This window comes from Cryphonectria parasitica (genome assembly GCF_011745365.1).
Source record: "Cryphonectria parasitica EP155 unplaced genomic scaffold M406scaffold_8, whole genome shotgun sequence".
In the NCBI taxonomy this organism is placed as follows: Eukaryota; Fungi; Ascomycota; class Sordariomycetes; order Diaporthales; family Cryphonectriaceae; genus Cryphonectria; species Cryphonectria parasitica.
The window spans coordinates 585940-605594 of record NW_024468916.1 but is presented as its reverse complement, the minus strand read 5'-3'; the positions used below and the strand labels follow the sequence as shown (position 1 = coordinate 605594).

General features: G+C 55.9%; 5 protein-coding genes across 5 annotated transcripts; 3 read left to right on the top strand and 2 right to left on the bottom strand.

Annotated features, from left to right (window-relative positions):
- Window positions 1–400: 400 nt before the first annotated feature.
- On the top strand, window positions 401–3157 carry M406DRAFT_236462 (uncharacterized protein; the record flags this gene model as incomplete). Its single annotated transcript, XM_040916036.1, has 5 exons — window positions 401–472; window positions 589–1487; window positions 1516–2110; window positions 2179–3012; window positions 3101–3157. Coding segments are annotated over 5 exons (2457 nt in total), but the record flags the coding sequence as incomplete, so codon positions are not given.
- A 2915-nt stretch (window positions 3158–6072) lies between these two features.
- M406DRAFT_342151 (acetyl-hydrolase-like protein) lies at window positions 6073–7658 on the top strand (the record flags this gene model as incomplete). Its single annotated transcript, XM_040921740.1, has 2 exons — window positions 6073–6848; window positions 6929–7658. 2 exons carry the CDS (start codon window positions 6073–6075, stop codon window positions 7656–7658), a joined length of 1506 nt encoding a protein of 501 aa, XP_040772310.1.
- A 918-nt stretch (window positions 7659–8576) lies between these two features.
- M406DRAFT_265951 (FAD-binding domain-containing protein) lies at window positions 8577–10241 on the top strand (the record flags this gene model as incomplete). The annotated part of the gene is made up of 2 exons (XM_040917773.1): window positions 8577–8793; window positions 8920–10241. 2 exons carry the CDS (start codon window positions 8577–8579, stop codon window positions 10239–10241), a joined length of 1539 nt encoding a protein of 512 aa, XP_040772309.1.
- Window positions 10242–10434: 193 nt separating this feature from the next.
- Window positions 10435–12641, bottom strand: M406DRAFT_294870 (putative hydroxymethylglutaryl-CoA synthase; the record flags this gene model as incomplete). Its single annotated transcript, XM_040919160.1, has 4 exons — window positions 10435–11000; window positions 11102–12186; window positions 12297–12399; window positions 12579–12641. The coding sequence occupies 4 exons, from the start codon at window positions 12636–12638 to the stop codon at window positions 10863–10865; spliced, it is 1386 nt and encodes a 461-aa protein (XP_040772308.1). The 3' UTR covers window positions 10435–10862.
- Window positions 12642–15389: 2748 nt separating this feature from the next.
- On the bottom strand, window positions 15390–19609 carry M406DRAFT_281268 (uncharacterized protein). The gene is made up of 4 exons (XM_040918434.1): window positions 19487–19609; window positions 18950–19368; window positions 17335–18868; window positions 15390–17273 (listed from the first exon to the last, which is right to left on the bottom strand). Exons 2-4 carry the CDS (start codon window positions 19217–19219, stop codon window positions 15412–15414), a joined length of 3666 nt encoding a protein of 1221 aa, XP_040772307.1. The 5' UTR covers window positions 19220–19368; window positions 19487–19609; the 3' UTR covers window positions 15390–15411.
- Between the last annotated feature and the right edge of the window lie 46 nt (window positions 19610–19655).

The window sequence follows — 19655 nt, the reverse complement described above, 5'->3', positions numbered from 1 at the left end:
CCTATATCTTGGAGCTGGGGAGACCTGATCCTCATGTGTCGAGAGAGCTGAAAAAAGTACATCTGTCTTCCTTCATAAAAAGGTCACGTCCATCTGACCTTGGAACACTCCTTTTACAGGTCATGTTTTTTCTGTGTATCTTTTTGCATTTCCATCTCTCGTGGCTCTCGTGATAATCTGGGCTTCCTCCCTTCCTTGTAATTTTTATTATTATTATTATTATTATTGTTCCCCTTCCTTATTTTCTGTCAGAGAACCGTCGTCAGAGCAGGCGGGGCTGTGTGGGCTGAGAGCTGTAAGCTGTAATCATCCTTGGATGACTTCGATCGCGTCAAGCAGTTAGACAGCCCTGGAGTGATAGCCTCCTCACGCATCTGTTTGGGAGCTGAGGAAGGAGAAGATGAACCGGATGAACACAGCCTCGGTCGGCTTGGCCGTCACGCCGACTGTCCTCCAGACCTTCTTGTCACATGTAAGTCTGTGCCTCTCTCTCTCTCTCTCTCTCTCTCTCTCTCTCTCTCTCTTTCTCTGTCGTCCTCGAGGCATGTAAAGGGGGAGGAGACCTGACACGCTCACCACCTGTGCTAGTATCTCAACCGCAAACCGCTCCATCAGCGGCCCACGGCCCACCTTTCCTACGATGAGGGTCTTCATCTCATCCGGTCCTTCTTGGCCTACGTCTCGCAGCATACTGTTGAGGATCTCCAGGCCTTCACCGCGCAATGGGTCCCCCACCCGCAGTGGATTAAACTCGACGAGGTGGTCATCCCTGAGGCAGATCTCGACCGCGCCGCAGTGCACCTCGAGGCCCAGCTCGGCCCAGCCGGCATCCGCAAGGTTGGCGGGCGCAAGTGGTGGCAGTGGCGCAACCCAGACGCCTCGTCTCTCCGGGCAGAGTGGATCGAGATGCGCTCCGACTACCATGAGCGCAAGAAGAACAACGACCCCGGGTCCCGTGTCATGTTCTACATCCACGGCGGCGCCTACTTCTTTGGCAGCGTCGACATGCACCGGTACCAGCTTCAGAGGCACGCGCGCAAGCTGAAGGCCAGGGTGTTCGCGCCCGACTACAGGCTGGCGCCGCAGTTCCCATTCCCTTGCGCCCTACAGGACTGCTTAGCCGCGTATCTGTACCTGCTCACCACCCAGGAGCCCAGCACCATCATCCTGGCCGGCGATTCCGCGGGTGGAGGTATGGTTCTGAGCCTGATGGTCATCATGAGGGACCAGGGAATTCCTCTGCCGGCTGGTGCGGTGCTGATCAGTCCCTGGTGCGACCTGACCCATTCGTTCCCATCGGTCGCCGGCGATGCGCCATTCGATTATATTCCCCAGGGGGGCTTTCACCACAAGCCGTCTCCGGCGTGGCCGCCTCCGACCGACGAAGAGACCAGTGAGCTCAAGAGCTTGGCCCTGGCGGAAAAGCAGAGAATCCAGCGTATGTCCCCCTCTCTTGGTTGTCTTAGAGACATGATCTCCGCTCTCTTGTGGACATTGAAGAAGTGAAGCTGACAGCATCACCATCATGCCTAAAGGCGACCCAGGCAAAGGTGATGCCAATGACAAGGCCGACGAGGGCATTCCTACGTCCAGGGATATCGCTGAGGCAGAGGCTACGCACCTGTCAGTTGTCATCGATGGCAAGACGGTCGAGGTCAAGGAACAGATCCAGATGTACGCCACCAACGAGCTCATCACGCACCCCCTCGTGAGCCCCGTCATGCAGCCCACCCTGGGCGGTCTGCCGCCTCTCCTCATCATGGTCGGTGGCGGTGAGATCCTACGGGATGAGCAGGTCTACGTGGCCCACAAGTGCGCCAATCCTTCCCAGTACCTACCGTCCGAGTCGACGCTGGATGAGAGGGCCTGGGCGCAGATCAAGCAGTACAAGCCCACCGATGTCCAGCTGCAGGTGTGGGACGACCTCTGCCACGTCGCACCCACGCTGAGTTTTACCCGCCCCGCCAAGTACATGTACAGGTCTGTGGCACAGTTCGCGGCGTGGGCCCTGGCGAGGGCGCAGAAGACGGACATTGAGATCCAGGACGACGATGACATCTCTGTCATCTCGAGCTCAACCTCTGACTCTGATGCCGAGGCGGCCAAAAAGGTGAGTCTCCCTGCCCCTCCTCTTTATGTATCCATTCAGTGGACACGATGCTCAAACCAAAGGCGCAGAAAGATGAAGAGGCCAATGACCAGGAGTCTCGGGGCGTGGTTGGAAAGGCAGGCGATGCGCTACCCCCCTTCAAAAACCACATGATCCGGCAGCGTGTGACCAGGCACGGCGTGATCTTTCCCTTGCCTCCGCCGTCCGAGCTGCCAGGCTGCTCCATGGACAGGGAGCTCGTCGGCGTGGCAAAGCAGGGCCCCGTGAAGAAGTGGCTGGAGCAGAAACGGCAGTGGGACCGGCGCTTTGCCTCTGCCAGGCGCAAGGTCCACAAACAGGCCGTGAAGGACCTGATCATTGGCTACGAGGGCTTCGGCGAAGGCGAGATCCCACCGCCGAGCGCGCTCGCGGGACGAAGAAAGAAGGATGGCGTCACCAAGACGAGGAAGCGTACTAAGAACATGGGCTTCGCGTTGTGGTCGCTCTGGGGGTCCAAGCACGACAAGATGACCATGAACAGGGAGATACAGGCCGAGAAGGATAACCAGGGCATCGATTTCAGCCCGACCTTGCCGTCCGACGGCCAGGGCGCAAGACCGTTTGCCGAGATCGAGGCGCAACGAACCACGGCGCCCCACTCACCCAAGGACCAGAGTCGGTCGCGCAGGCCCTCGCGCAGGAGGAGGGTGACATACGAAGGGCAGGACGAGGAAGGTGCCGTTGACGACGTTGACGAGAACACGACGGTCGCCGAGCTCCTTGCCAAGCACGGGGGGGATGATCCGGACGCGGCGGAGAGGGAGCCGTCCCAGCACCTCTCTCCCAGCTATCAGCCCGGGGTAGGCGTCGGCTCGACCGGCAAGAGGCCCTACGTGGATGGGATAGCGGTGCCCTTCAGCTTGGTAGGTCAACAACTTGTGTGATTTTTCGTCTTTTTTTACCAGAACATCTTACTCATACACCCCCTTTTTCTTGTGGGTATTTTCACAGAAGAAAGAGGCTGAGACAGCGAGCATGTTGACTTTAACGAGTCATCTGAGTCAGGGCTTAGAAACACCACGTGCCTCGACGTCGATGCCCTTGAGCCCGACTTCGACTGGGTTCTTTGCTGGACTGGAACATGAGAAGACGAGCGAACCTATGGGTGCTGCTGCTGCTGCTACTACTACTACTAGTGATATGAACAAAGGCGAGAATGACGAAGGTAAAGGCAAGAGCAAAGATGCTGTGCCTCCAGCTTTACTTGTTGGCGGGGAGGAGGCGGTCACCCCATCGGCGGAGACGCCCTTTGAGACGCCTGCAGAGAGGCCAGGCATCGAGACGTTCACGACTGCTCTGGAGGACTTGCCCAGGGTCGAGGGGCAGCATAATGCGAGCTAGACAGGTTGAGATAGCTGGGTGTAGCGAGGTGTAAGGTGTGAGAAATGTTAGGAGGTATTTATTCATCATCATCATGTTCACTCCTAGCAGCACTTGGTTGTCCGTCTCACTGTCTCGCCCCAGCTCGAGGAGGTCCCGTTAGACATGACTGAGACACTAGCCAGGGGAAAGAGAATGAGCTGCCTCCCTCACGTGCTGGCGATGGCCTTTCAATATCCAGTGCGCCCTTTTCAGAGTCCCACCCCGGCGAAACTGGCCCCCTGGACGCCACTCAGAATACAGCACATACATACAGACTGCCCCCAACAGAGCGCAACCCCTGGTTCCGTGTTTGTGTGCAAGGTGTGGTAGTACGCATTGCGACGCGCGACATGGGAAAAAAAGCTGTTCGTCTGAGTCTCAGTCTGTGCAACATGAATTATGCGTTTGACTGCGAGAATGGAAGTGAAACGCTTACACTGCAGACTGCACTGCAGCTATTTATTGGCTGGTTACGAGGAGAGCGGGGTGTTACAGCTACTATCGCACATATACCCCCCCCCCCTTTCCTCCGAGCTCGAGAGGCGTGATTCTACACGTGTCTTTCCTCTCTATTATCATTCCAGTTAGAGAGTCTCTCCACACTGATATTTTTACACTCTCCATACTTCACATACTTCACACCTGTGTTAGCTTGGCTATAGATGTTGAAGTTTATAGTAATTTACGGCTGTTCCTTATTTTCTCTCACTTTCTCTTTTCTCTCTCGAAGGAAAAGAAGAATAAAATATAAAGAAGAAAGAGAAGAAGCTTCGCAAAATCCAGCACATACTGTTGTTGTGTTGTTATTATCACGTGCCAGCTCTAACACATAAGAACCGACGTTTCAGTTCAACACGGGAGACAGACGCCGTGGCCGAGGGGTTTACCTGTCCTGATCCCCAGGATATCCTCAGGGAGATGCAGCCCAATAAAGACCTAGGCTACTGGTATTCCGAGGACAAACACTTTCACAAGGCTGCAGAGATGTTTTGAACGACCCGCACCCTGCTCCCGCTCACCGTGTCCAATTCTTCCCTAGCAGAGGTGAGGGTTGCTGACGGTTCTGGCTTTCTCTCCGCCGCCGCCGACCTCTTCCTCGAGACCAGGCTCTGCGCGGTACAGAACATATTCGCATGGGTGTTAGAATCCACCGTGCCTGCAACAAGAGGCCTTGGAGGTTTGCGCCTGCAAGGCTGGGGAGCATATGGCGGAGGCAGGGACCACGGTACTGCACGTCTGTGGTTTTGCTCCATGTGGGGAGGGGGGGGGTGCTTTGCATCCGAGTTCTGCGCAGATGGTCAGGCTGACTTATGGCAGGTCCTCTGTCTATCGATACCTCGGCCGCCTGGCTGATTCAGACGTCTTCATAACCAAGGCTGTTGAGCACGACCCCTTCAGTTTTGGAAGTACTATTGCAGGGATGGCCATTAAGCAGGAAATCCGTGCGCAATCTCGTATGCTCTGCTGCTGTGGGAGCGCTGGAGATGTTAGATGTTGAGCATCTATCTCACTCCTTTAGTCTTCATTCATCTTTGGTTATCATTCGTCATCACCATCAATATCGTCGTCACCTTTCCCGGCCCAGTAGAATGCACACCAACCACCCTGGCAGATGATCAAACTACCCCCTTTTAGCAAGGTCTGCGACAAAGATCTGAGGTCTCGTGCGACGATCCGTCGACTTATGCTTGAAGAAGCTCTATTCAAGCAAATGCGTCAAAGTTCGTCAGCCGGTCCTCTACTCCAACTTGCCTCCCTCCCACATCTTTCAAGGAGAGGCAGAGGCTTACTGTGGAGCGCTGCCCAGCATTTCATGTGACCGGATGTCCAGCGCAGCACGGCTCGGTCCGCTCGGATTCTCAAAGCGTGAAGCATATGTGCTTTGGCTGCGAAGCGGAGACCATTGATGTGCCGAGGCACAAAAATTGCGCCGTGTCTGTTGTCCAGTGTCCAGTCACGGCTGCTATACGTATCGACGCTGCTTTGCAAGGCATTGATCGATCGAATGTAGGCTAGCTATTTAGTGAGAGGGCTCTGCGTTGGCGGTAGAGGATCACCAGACCAGACCAGCAGCAGCAAGCAGCCTTGGTTGGGGGGGTATATAAGGCTAAATAATACGAATAGCTGATACCCCGTTGCTCGAAACCTTTTGCGAGTACACTGATACTCTTACCCCAAACTTAAATACCGTCTCTGTCCCTATACCAACAGTCTCTTTCTTCTGAACTACTCTGTCCTCATTTCTTCAAGATTTTCTTTGTTCCGACTAGAACGCGCATTCCTATTCATAGGAGAGACAGAGATAGAAAAGAAAACAGAGACAGAGAGCATTAGAGAGGAGGGGCTGAGAGGTCAAGAAATCAAATTTTCGCCTTGTTCTTCTTCTTCTTCTTCTTCTTCAATCCTAGCCATGTTCATATAGACAGACGACAATCCCCGCCACCTCGCTCTTCCCTCCTCACTCACTCAGGCAGATCTTCATAATTCCTCTTGACGTTGTCGCCAGAAGACAAGGTAAGGGGAGGCATAGGGCCTAGTCTTCCTCCTCCTCTTCCACCACCATGGACCGTGACAACACGAAGCTAGTCCTGCAGCTGGTGGCCAAGCTGCCTCTGATGGCGAGGGTGGCCCTGCTCCACCTTCTGCACATGTCGCCGCCCTCCAAGTACGTCGACCTGCGGACCGAGCTGACGGTTGCCGTGCTGCGGTCGTTCCTGGAACCCTCCACGCCCATGAGCATCACCGGGACACAGAATCTCCTGAACCGGGACCCGGGGATCAAGGGCCGCATCTGGATCGCAAAGTACACGGCTCCTGCGCCGCCGGAACCCAGCATCCGGGACATTGTCATCCGCACTGTCGAGTCTATGCGCCCTGCCGCCACTGCCGCCGCAGCTGATCATGATGATGACAAGAGCCAACCGTCGCCGCCGCCGCAGCCGTTGACCGGTGTGCAGTGGCCCGATGTGGTGCCTGTGGAGGCAGAGTGGACAGGATACCGGGCAAGCGCGACAGCGTCGTCACGACTGCCGCTCATCACGGAAGCGGAGAAGTACGGCGAGATGATGAAGGAGGTCACGAGCCCTGTCACCGTTCTATACTTCCACGGCGGGGCTTATTACCTGATGGACCCGGCGACGCACCGACCGACGACCAAGAAGATTGCCAAGTTGACGGGCGGGCGTTGTTACTCTGTGCGATACAGGCTGGCACCGCAGAACCCGTTTCCGGCTGCGCTGATCGATGCACTTCAATCGTATCTGGCCCTGCTTTTTCCTCCCCCAGGCGCCCTTCACGACCCCGTCAGGTCCGAGGATATCGTCTTTGCGGGCGACAGGTACGTTATACTCAAATCCATATCCACATCATAGGAGGGGTCTCCGTGGGACTGACACGTTTTTGTGTGTGAACGAACAGCGCAGGAGGCAACCTCTGCATGGCCTTGATCCAGCTGCTCCTCGATGTCAGGCGCCGTGGCAACGTAGAGATCCAGTGGCACGGCCAACAGATCCACACAGTTCCTCTTCCAGCAGGCATCGCGCTCAGCTCGCCCTGGCTGGACATGACACACTCGTCCGCCTCATGCAAGACCAATACGCCCTTTGACTATCTTCCCATGCTGGAGGAGCTCGACAAGATCCCACGGCCGTCCTGTCCGGCCTGGCCCGCCCAGCCGCCCCGCAAGATGCTTTACTGCGACGACGCGCTCATCACACACCCGCTCGTCACCCTCCTCACGGCGCCCAGCTGGGAAGGATGCCCACCCGTGTTCATGTCGACAGGGTGGGAGCTGCTTGCCGACGAGGACAAGTACATGGCTGCACATTTGCACTCGCAAGGGGTGCCGGTCGTCTGGGAGGAATACGAGGGGATGCCGCATTGCTTCGCCATGGTCCTGACCGACCACCCCATGTCGAGGATGTGTTTTGAGGCGTGGGCACGATTTATGAAGGAGGCCGTGGAGTCTCCGACAAACGAGAAGAAGAGCGTGTTCAGGACGATCCGGGCCAAGACGATGAAGGACGAGGAGAGAGACCCGGCGCAGCTGGCGCCGTACACGGAGAGAGACTTGCAGGATCGGTTGCGAGAGCTGGCGGCGCAGTGGACAGGCCCGAAGGCGACTGGAGATGTTGCTGCGAGGCTGTAATTATGTTGTTGTGTCGTCCACATGTTGTCGCACTCTTGCCTCCTATCTCGTTTTTTTGAGGCGTGGCTGTAAATCCAGCAAGGTAAAAAAAAGAAGGAGAAGAAGTAAAAAGGACTGCCAGCATAAGTAACCAGCCTTAGTATATATGATACACCATACACGAAGCGAAAATACTAGTGGAGATTAGAGCTCGTCGGCAGGGCACACTGCGGTGGAAGGAACAACCACCAGGGTCAATGGCTAAGCATTTAACAGGGGATCTTTCAGGGCCAAAATGCACTAAAGAGCTCTCCCTTTCTCCTTCCCTCTCCTCCTCATCATCAACAACAACTTCAACTTACACAATACTTGATTCCTTGCTGGAAGTGGTGACTTTTAGGGTGTTGGTTTGTTGCTCTCCCCGGAGGTCAACCTCGGGCCCCCCTTCTTTTTTCCCCTCCTTTCTATTCGTATTCTCCTCTTCTTCTTTGTTTTTCTTCTTCTACTTCTTCCAAACAATTGTTTTGTATCCACAAAAGTAATAGAAGAAGAGGACCAAGGGAAAAACAACATTGTTCAAATTCCGGCAGTTCCCGCGAGCGGCTCCGTCTAATAAGTATACTGTGATATTTGCATGTGGGTCTCACTTGTCGGAGGTTTTTCTTGGCTGTGTCTTGCATTGCAGCCGGCTCGCTCACTCACCAATTTACACCTGAATTTACTCGTCTGGCCCAAGCAGTCTCGCTCCATCTCTGGACCTCTCTAAGCTCTCATCCTATCAACAAGTCAAGGGTCAAGGCTGAGGCTGAGGCTGAAGCCAGGAGGGTGAGCCAAAGGGACGTCGAGGAGGGGGAGGTGAACGGCCTGACCAAGAAGAGGACGACCACACACACACACACACACACACACACACACACCCCCACCCACCCAAACAACAAGATGGAGCGCCATCGCTCCCTCATACAAACCATTTCCAAGACCGTAAAACAGTTCTACGCCTCCAAGGAACCCTACCGCATCTTCCACGGCAGCACGAACTCGACCAGGCCGACCCAGGCTCACGCACGATCCAAGGTCGTTGACATCTCGGCTCTCCGCAATGTGCTCTCTGTAGACACCAATGCCCGCACAGCTCTTGTCGAGCCTAACGTCCCTAGTAAGTTTCGTCTTGCCGAAAGGGAAACAAAGTTATAGAGACACATAGAAATAGAGAGAGAGAGAGAGAGAGAGAGAGAGAGAGAGAGAGAGAGACTGACCGATGAACGACTTCGTTTTGCTGCAGTGGATGCCCTCGTCTCCCACACACTCAAATACGGCCTCGTACCTCCAGTGGTAATGGAGTTCCCCGGCATCACGGCTGGCGGCGGCTTTGCAGGCACAGCAGGCGAGTCCTCATCCTTCCGGCATGGCTTCTTCGACGACACGGTACGCAGCGTAGAGATTGTCCTGCCCGACGGCGAGGTCGTCACCGCCCGGCCGGACAAGGACGACAGGTACGCCGACCTGTTCCGCGGCGCAGCCGGCGCGGTGGGCACGCTGGGTGTGACGACGCTGCTGGAGCTGAATCTGATCAAAGCTACCAAGTTTGTGCGCACGCGTTATCACCGGACGAGCAGCGTGGCCGAGGCCGTGAGGTTGGTCAGGGAGGAGACGGCCAACGCCCAGAATGACTATGTCGACGGCATCCTGTTCAGTAAGGACCATGGCGTGGTCATCACGGGCCAGATGACGGACGAGAAACCCGCCAGCGCCCCCATCCAGACCTTCTCCCGTGCACGTGACCCTTGGTTCTACCTGCATGTTGAGTCGCGTACCCGCTCGTCGTCGCCATCGTCGCAGGCCGCTGCTGTCGAGGAGGATTACGTGCCGCTGGCCGAGTACCTCTTCCGCTACGACCGCGCGGGCTTCTGGGTCGCGCGCTCGGCCTGGCGGTATTTTCGCGTCGTACCCTTCAACCGCCTCACCCGCTGGTTCCTCGACGACTTCATTCACACACGCATGCTCTACCGCGCCCTCCACGGCAGCGGCGAGAGCGCCCGCTTCATCGTCCAGGACGTCGCCATGCCCTTTTCCACCGCCGAGAAGCTGGTAGACTACACCGCCTCGGAGCTGGACATCTGGCCGCTCTGGTTGTGCCCGCTGAAAAGGAGGGCACCGCCGACCTTCCACCCATACACCACGAGCGGCGGGAGGGAGGAGGATGAGGACAATATGATGCTGAACGTCGGCGTCTGGGGGTGGGGCCCCGCCAGCCATGATGCCTTCGTCGCCGCCAACCGCGCCCTCGAGGCCAAGGTCAAGGAGCTGGGCGGCATGAAGTGGCTGTACGCCCACACGTACTACGACGAGCCCGAGTTCTGGGACATGTACGGCGGGCGGGCCTGGTACGACAATCTGCGCAGGGCGTACAAGGCTGACGAGGCGGGTCTCCCGAGCGTGTACGACAAGGTCCAGGTCGACCTGGATAAGATCAAGGCCCAGCGGAGCGGGCTGAAGGGTGTCAGACCCTTCGGTGGCATCTATGGCATCTCGAAGAGCATCCAGAGCAAGGATTACCTGCTGCATCGAAACGCCGAGTGGAAGTGGCGGGGAGAGAACGAGTAAGTCAGGGCACGTGTACGACGTGATATAAGGGCTGGGAGTAGCTACATGTATATATGTGTATTATATAGTATGTGTGTCTGTGTGTGAGGCAGTGGATAACCGAGGGGGGAATGGGGAAAATAACCCGGGTTGGGGGGGGGGGGGGGCAAAAGTCCACTAGAATCTTAACTAGACACTACAAAAGGATCATTGTGAAGTCTGCGCCTTGATTCCAAGACAGATTTTATTAGCGGTTCTTAGTCGTGTTTACCGTAATGGGGCTCTATACTCTAGTACAGATGTCGCTGTGCCAGCAGACATCATCTCGTTGATATGTATCTACATGCTGGCCATATGTCCACCAAGCGACCGCCCATGATCATTATTAAAGCAGGATCCGTCGTCTCCCCACGGGTTCGATGCGCCACCCTCAGTGTTCCCCCTTTTGTTTTGAGGGCGAGACAGAGATGATCTCTATGCATCCGCCGTTCTTTTAGGTAAAGCCGAGATCGACGAATCTTCTCGAAACAAAGACGCCTCTATCCGATGCGACAAGGGCCAGGACGTGTGTGGGTGTGTGTCACACCGCGCGTCTCCCTCTCTGTTCTTCTTCCTCTGTATGATCCCAGGGGAAGTGGCAGCTTATGCCTTGACAGAATATTCCCGCTTGAACATATCGTCCACCTTCTCGAGGTAGTAGGTGCCAGGGATGATAGTCGAGGCATCACCCTGAGGCGTGAAGTTCTTCTGCAGGTGGGCCTTCTTGCGCAGATCGCACATCTATAAAGTTTGGTCAGTACGTGCAAAAAAGAAGAGGAAGAGAGAGAGGAAGAGGGAAGGAAGGGGAACGGAGAGCTGAATTCTATATAGAAACAACTCACAGCATCATAGGTCTCAGGGGTGACCTGTCTCCTGGCGGCCAGGCGGGCGGGGATGTCCAGGACCTTCGAGATCTTCTCGGTGCTGCCCACGACCTTGAAGGAGCAGAAGCTGGCAGCCAGGCCGGAGCCGTAGCTGAAGAGGCCGATTCTCTTGCCCTCCAGTTTCGATGGCTCAACATGGCTGACCAAGCTGGCCAGGCCACCCCAGACACTGCCGCAGTACATGTTGCCGCACATGGTGGCGACCTGATTAGCCGGGCTGACCCGGTCCTGGAACTTCTTCTTGGTCAGGGTCATGAAGGTCTTCTCAACCACCTTGTCGGTCAGGGACTTCTCGTAGTCCATATCCTTGACCTCGGGGGGCACGTCGGCGAACGCCTTGTGCTCTGGGTCACCCAGGAAGTCGTGGTACAGCAGGCGGGCATACGACTTCTGGACCAGCTTGCAGGTCGGGGCATGGAAGGTCAGGTAGTCGAAACGGTCCAGGGGCACCGTGGTAAGGCCCTCAGCGACACCGTTGCCGTTGGCATGGCCGTTGGCGGCGGCGCCCTGCAGCTTCTTCTCCTTCTGGCAGTAGGCGCGGTAGGCAGCGTCCAGGGCTTTAGAGTAGCAGTTGATGGAGTAGTGGCCGTCAACGTAAGGGTACTCGCTGGTCAGGTCGGGCTTGTAAAAGTCGTACGAGTGCTGCATGTACGAGCCCCGCAGGCCGGGCTCGGCAACAATGGGCGCGTCAGGGCCGACCAGCAGGGCGACACAGCCAGCACCACCGGTGGGGCGGGCGTTGCCCTTAGCGTAGAGGGCAATGTCGCCAGCAACGACGATACCATCGCGGCCGTCCCAGGCAGAAGACTCGATCCAGTTCAACGTGTTGAAGAAGGCATTGGTGCCTCCGTAGCAGGCGTTGACGGTGTCGACGCCCTCGATGTTGGTGTTGTCGCCAAAGAGCTGCATGAGTACGGACTTGACGGACTTGGACTTGTCCAGGAGGGTCTCGGTGCCAACCTCGAGGCGGCCAATGGAGTTGGTGTCGATCTTGTACTTGCTGAGCAGGTTGGAGACGGCCGTGAGGGCAAAGGAGTAGATGTCTGGAGGGAGAAGAGGGGACGTCCAATGTTAGCCAATGCAATCTCTTCCACTAGATCAGGTATGGGTGTGCGCCGCAGCGGGGCTAGGGAACTGGAACAGGAAAACTTACCCTCACGATCGTCACAGAAGCTCATCTTGGTCTGGCCCAGGCCAATGGTGTACTTGCCAGTGCTGACGCCATCGAACTTCTCCAGCTCGGATTGCTCGACATACTGGAAGGGAGAATCGTCAGTAACAGCGCAGAGAGGAAAGGAAAGGGGAGGTCTAGGGAGGGAAAGAGGGTTCAACCACGCCTGGTGCTGCTGGTTGTTGGCGGTCCTGGGGATGAAGGAAGCTGGCGTAGCACTGGGGAAAGGGGAGGGGAGGAGGTTCAGGACGGAGGAGTACCAACCTGGCTGGGAAAGTAGATCTCAATGGCCTTGATGCCAATGTTCTGGGGACGGGAAGCCATCTTGGAAGAAGGGAGGTATAGAGACTGTAGAGGAGCGGATTGGGGAGGGATGGTGAGCAGCTACAAGGAGAGGGCGAGGGAAGGAAAGAAGTTGGGAAGGGAGCCTTGAGGGTTGAGATGTTGGTTGAGTAGAGATTGAGTAAGTTTATGTGGGCTCCGACGTGTGCGCTGCTTCTCATTGCTGGTCGCTGCTGGGTGCTCTGGAGGGGTCCTCCGCAAATTTCCAGTATCGTTCAAAAATCAATCCATCATATCCTTGCATGTGGCCTAGTACAGCAGTATGTACCTCATGCGTACTAGTGCTATGGGACAGTACTTACAGGCGTGATGATAGTACGATAGCAGACTATGTACAGGCACGCAGCTTGGCCCCACCGTGACAACGCTGGATTCCCCCCCTGGCCCTAGTTACCAATTCGGCCAGTACCAGACTGGGTATTGTCCGGACCGCATCAGTCAGGCCAAACTACTGCGACGCAGGACGGACCGCGAAGGTACCCAAAGTTACCTAAAGGCCCTGAAAGCAATACACATCTTATCCCGTCCCATCCCATCCAATCCCATCCACAACAATACCTGTCAGTCTGTCATGAGTACACCGCCCTTCCCATTGTCACCTTTTTTTTATGGTGTTTTTTTCTTTCCTTCCGTCCGTGCGCTTCATCAAGGTCAGGACTCTCTACATCGTACTTCGACAAGGTGGCCAGCTGTCATATGGCCGGAACTGAGACCTGGTTTCGAAAAAAAAGTCCCGCATGCGGTGGCCCATAGTTCATGTACATGTCATGCGTAGTACTTACTGTGCATATGGACTGTGGTACTATGGTCATCGTACACTACTATGTACTATAGCAATGAGTACCACTGCGGTCAGTCGACCAGTCGAGCACCCAGACCCCTGGGCTCATCCGTACCCAGTAATTCCCCTCGTGCATACACCGTACACTAACTTCACAGGACCACCACCACCAATACACTGCACATACTAACACAGCAGGACAAAGCTGGCGCGGAGTATGTCTACAGCCGTCAGCGACCATGTAAGCTACGATAAGGGTGACAAACCGCCGATTGTTGGATGGTATGGGTGCGAGACACACCGAGGTACACCGACAATGTGAATTCGACAAGTCATTTATGGGACAGCAAAACTTCTCTCTTCTTTTTCATTTTGTTGGGGGGGGGGGGGACGAGACCCTGAAGTCGAGTGAGGATTCGGCGATTTTGAGTGGCAACCGCGGGAAAGGGCCAGGGGCCTAAGCCTGGCCCCTGCTTGGCTCTTATCGCTAAAGAACCCTTCACCTATTCCCTATCCCTGTCCCCTGTTTAGTGTCCTCAGTCCAGTACTTATGTACTAGAAGTGAGGACGACAATGTCCAGACAGAGCCACACCGCCCCCGCCCCCAGTCTATTTCATCTTATTTTCGCTGCTCAGTGTGCCGTGCGTGAAAAGTCAGCCCCGTAAGAACAATAACCACAAAACAGAATAATGAGAGCATCGCCTTTACCAAAAATCATCATTCTTATCATCATCGACGACGATTATGATGACGAGGACAACGACAACGTTGGCAGCAGCAGCAGCAGCTACTGTCTTACTTCGAGGCCATGGATCTGCAACCCTCAGGAGGAACATGTAGCCATTCAACAGGGCCATAATCTCCCAGGAGGCACACATAGTACCGTAGGGGGAATACACCGTGCTAGCTGCTTATTCCCTCAAATGTCGTCAGTAACAGTAGCAATAGATAGGCCTGTTTATCAGCTCTCGCAGTGTGGCTGTGTCGCCGAGACGTTCGTATCATGTACCGCGTCCGCACGTGCAGTCTGCGACAAGCCAGCCCTGTGGTGCTGCGTGCGTGCATGCATACACACTCCTCCGATACGGAGGACCCAGCCTGTGGTGCCTTCTTTTGAGCATACATCCGTCTACCCAGCACGTCCGAGGCTGGAACCCCACCTCCAAGCTCCAGTCACCCCTTGATCCTCGATAGTCCGTTGGTTCGTCAACAGCGGTCCAGGCACGCCGTTGGGAAGGGCGAGAACAGGGAAAAGGAAAAGAAAGAAAAATTCAGCACCGTGGAACCCGCCGATGGTCTTGGCTGGTAGTGGCAGATGCCCCATTGCGGCCAAGGGAGGCTGGCGAGGATGACGACAGCGAGACCACGATGCCAGAGCCATGGCTCGGCCTTAAAGTTATCAATCTAATCAGATCGATCAGTCTGCGCCCACAACACCCTCTTAGTGGGGTCATTCTGCCACCATAGTACGTAAAATTCGGGTCGACGCGAGGCCGCCATCCTTGGCCGCCGAGTTGGAACCCCCTGCTGGTAGAATAAAGACCCTATTACTGTGTAAAGTACATGAAAAGAAGGGGTGGGGAGGGGGGAAAATCATAGTCTTGGTTGACGCCGGTTCCCGGAGCTCCTCTCCTGTGGGCCACCAGGGACAAGCTGATATTGTCTAAGGCCAGCAGTGACCCCATGGTGTATGCTCGGTGTTCGTGCAGCTGCAGAGGGGTGGGGGGACCTTGTGCACCCATGAGGTGGCTCACGCTCGAGGGAGGCCAGGTGAGTTGTTGCCTCCCACGCCCTGTCCAGGGTAGGCAGTTTCATTATGCACGCCTAGGCAAACCTTCACGTGGGGCGACCACCGCGCCTCACGGGCCTTTCATGTCACAGTGGCCGTGCCGCACATGGACCACTGACCATTGTAGATCAATACGGTCTGCCATGTAAGTCTACGTCGCTTGGGGTTTGATATGTTCTTGTTCCTATTCGTCTCCGTGGACCGGTGGAACATAGATCAGCAGGCCATCCTTATCCATCTTCAGGCCCTCCGTCGGTACGATCCGCAACACCTTCTGGAAATACTTGTCCCTCACCGTCAGGTTAGGCCTGACCCAGCTCCCGCCCTTGACCAGCGGTAGTAGACGGTAGGTCATCGTCCTCCGCGAGACCGGCAGCAGGTTTAACGTCGTCTGCTTCGCACCCGAGAAAGCGAACTCATCGCTTGGGTCCATTGTCAGCCCAAAAGTCAGGAAGTGATTCGAGGCATTCTCGATCGTGATGTCCAGCAGCATCAGGGCCTTGTCCTCCCCATTCTGTCCATCCGTGTAGCACACAGACGCGAGGACGCGGGGTTCTGTGTTGAAGACGGGGAGCCTCGGAACCGCGAGTAGTGTGCGGTTGACAGTGCCCGGCTCGCTATCAACTCGAGCCCACTCGATTGCGAAGGAGACGTCGAGGCCTATCGGGTTTCGCTCGTCCAGGCTGGCTCGCTTCACTGCGACGTCGAATTGCGTCTCCTCGATCGTTTTCGGACTGACCTCGAGACCTTCTGCCGGAAGGGCTGTCCGCTTCGAGACCTGACAGTGCACACCGTGCGCTGGGGCGATTTCGATGTCCAGGTCTGTTACCTTCAGCTTCTCCGAGGCGAACGAGGCATAACGCGTCACGAGACACCATGCTTGAGCTAAACCGTGGCTTGGAACGGGGCTCTCGGCTGACGTGTTTTGAACCCCCTCGTGGTCGAACAGGCTTGGCCACGGCTCCGGATGGAGACGGGGAAGCAGTTCATAGTTTGCTTCGAACGGACTGGCCACAGCGATCCGATAGGTGGCTGACTGGATAATCGTGGTGGCAGGATCAGTGACAAGGCTGTATGATACCTTCAGCGCCACTGTGTAAGCAGTCGTCCGCTCTGCCGCTGTAAGAATTACGCTAATGCGGGTTGCTTCAGAGGCATTGATTGGGCCTAGGGGGGCATCCTGGAGACTCGACTCCTCGCCGTCTGCCAGCGCTCGACTCTCTGCCCCGTCTGCAGCTCTCAGCCTGAAGTTTGGCGGGTCCTCACTCAGAACAGTGATATCCACCTTGGCAGTTGCGTCTGCGTCCTCCTCGTTGATGATGTCGAAATCCAGCTCGATGGTCTCGTTGGTATAGTATTGGTCGAGGAGGTTAGTTTCCTTGATCTCCATTTTCGGCGGTCGTGGTAGGACACGTATGGATTGCGGATGTGTTCGAGCCATGCGTCTCCTTGTTGTCCCCGAGTGCCAGACATGGCCTTTCCCAGCGTTCTGAATGCTGGCATTGTGTGTCAAAGTGAATGTGTCCGTGTTGACTGTGAACGTGACTGATGAGATGCTGGCCTCGCCAGGCTCCCTCAACGGTATATTCATCTCGATCACGGCAGTGTGGCCAGCAACCAGCGTCAGATCGCTGGTCCCGTGCATTTGCAAGGCAGACCCGGCGCTTGGAACCTCCTCATCGTCCTGCTCCGCATTGGAGCTGGGCTCGGTCAAAGTCGGAAAGCTCATAGAGACAGCATCTCGATCAGGACCTTTGTTGACATGTCCCGGGCTATGCGTTAAGAGAATTGGTTTGATGCTGCCATCGAACCGAAGAAGAATGCTCTCCAGGACGACTGGCGCAGAACCTGGAGCGGCATTTGACTTTATAGACAGCTGAGCCTGACACCTCTGCCCAGCCTTGCCCTCCTCATGCCGGAAGACGAAGGAAGCCGTCAGAAAAGAGGTGCCTGATTCGTCGTTGACCTCAATTGAAGGCTTGGGTGCGTCAATTCCTTCGAGGGATTTTGATAGGTCGTAATGCCAGTTGGAACGTTTCGGAAACCCTATCACAGGCCGTGTTAATGAGGAAGGGTGGTCATCACCAAGAATTGGGCTTCATCTTACTCTGGTTCAATAGCTCCCAATCAATGGAGACCACCAAGTCTGCCTGCGCAGTCTCCACTGCCGCAGTTCTCAAGACCCAGCACATGTCCTCGGTAATCTCTGGCCACCCGTCACGCCGAAAAGACATCTCGTCCCAGAATGGACGCAAGATCTTGACGACATGTTCCCAGTCCTTTACCGTGGCGAGTTCCTTGGCGCACTCCAAAGAAACCTCGGCAGCCAGGCGCTGCTGTCTCTTTTTGACGAAGTAAGACTGTGCAGAGAGCAACTGGTCTAATATTATCTGAGAATGGTTGACCCCTGAGCTGGCCAAGGGCAGTTCCTCGTACGGCTCTGGACACATGTAGTTGTCGTAGGTGAAGGCTTTGGATGCCAGCTTCGAAGCTGGAGACTGACTAGGCGACCTCCTATCGTCCTCGGGCATCGAGTAGGCAAGCCTGCGCCGGGCAAAGGTGTGACGAGCCGCCATACGATACCAGTAGCCTGGGTGGTGGAGCAGCTCCCACGGCTGCAATCTTTCTGCCAGCGCTGTCTTCTCTGGTGGCAAGAAAATGGTGGCGACGGAGTGATCGAAATCGGGAATGTCAGCCTTCTCGATGAGGTTCGCCATGAGCACCGCCCAGCGTGCCTCCCAGGCCTCCCAGCCGTAGGTGTTGGTCCCATGACCGAGCCGGTCGACAAGATCGGTCGCCCTGTCCCGGTGGGACTGCCAGCGGCGGACAGCAGCGGTGTGTTGGCCACTCCATAGCAAGCAGCGGATGCACCTCACGGCGATGATGTCTGCCAGCAGTCTGGCCTGGTTCCACCTGGGACTCCAGCTTGGTATAACCTCTATGACCTCGGGTCCGAAAAGGTTCTCGTACGCCTGCTCAAACGACCGCAGGGCTGCATCCATCTCCTGACGGTACTCGGCCCAGATAGCAGACTTGAAATCGTAGCGCACCTGCCAGCCCGCCAGCGATAGGGTTTGAGAGGTGCCGGATGTGGGTGGCACGGTGGGTTGAGGAGCTACTCCACGACCCCGTTTCTTCCTGGCCTGCTTGCCATGGTCGCGGTAGTAATCAATGGCCTGCGCATAGATGGTTGTTAGGGCATTGTCGAGGATCCGACCGAGCTCCTCAGGCGACGCGCCTGTCGGAGTGGCGAAGAAGGACTTGGGATCGAGCCCACTGCCTCTGCGTATGTTCTCCAACCTCTCCTGTGCCCCAGACGAGTTGTCCACCAGGATGATGACAGCGAGCTTCGACTTGCACCCAGACTGCGCGATCGCGTTTCTCAGCACGCCAATATCGGTCTTGATCTTATTGTCGTGCAGAGTTGCCAAAGTCGCGTCTGCCGTGAGACTGTAGAGACACAGAAACACGCTTGGTATTAACTCCTGATGCTTCTTAAGCCAGGTCGTATCGATCAGCCCGTCGGGATAGAGGGTGGATGAGGGGCTCAGGGGCGAGAAGGGCGAGTGGAGGACGGCCTGAGACGGTGGAATCTCGAAATCTTCTGGGAGGCCAGCCAGCTTGGGGGGAAGGAGATAACTCTATGCACACGGTCAGCACGCAGCCCCTCACTATGACCAGCTCCTTTCGGTAGTTCTCTTATTTATTTATTGTTCTCATACCCTTCCAGCGGTCCTGAACCTGAACTTGTATCTCACGTTGGCCGTGGCCCTCCCGTTCCATGGTAGCCCAGATGCATCCGAGTTCCGGATGTGCTGAATCAGGGCTGCGACCTGCTCTCCTTCAACAGGTGGCGGTTCCGACCGTATCAGAACAGCACCCTCCTTATATCCAGGATCAAGGGCAGACTCCTGGACATAGTTGGCTGGGAGGCCCAGGAAGACAGCCAAGGGCAGACAGAAATCCAAGCTGCAGGGAGCATATTCGTCCATGCTAGATGACGATCAGTGGTCCCAGATGGCCACGAAGCCCCAGGTGCACTACCCACTTCAGGAATGAGTCTTGACCAGCTGGCTATCAAACTTGGAGGGTTGAGGGATGAAGTCGAAGGTGGTAGAGTTCATGGGTCGGTTGAAAGAGGCTATAGACAGGTACGGTGATTGCTAGGTTAGCTGATGGTGCTGCACAACGTATATCCTTTGGGCACAGGCTCAAAGCCTCAAACACTCAGAAGGGGGGGGGGGGGGGGGTAAATGCACCTGGTCTTAGCGTTACTTGTATGCCTGTGTCTGTGTCGCTAAGTCATGCCGCTATTTCTCTCTCGGTTTGAAATGCTCTCATAGTCATCAGTGTAAATTTACATATCGACCATCGCCGTTTTGCCATTCAATCATGCTTTGAAAGAAACCCAAGTTAGGGGGCGGATGG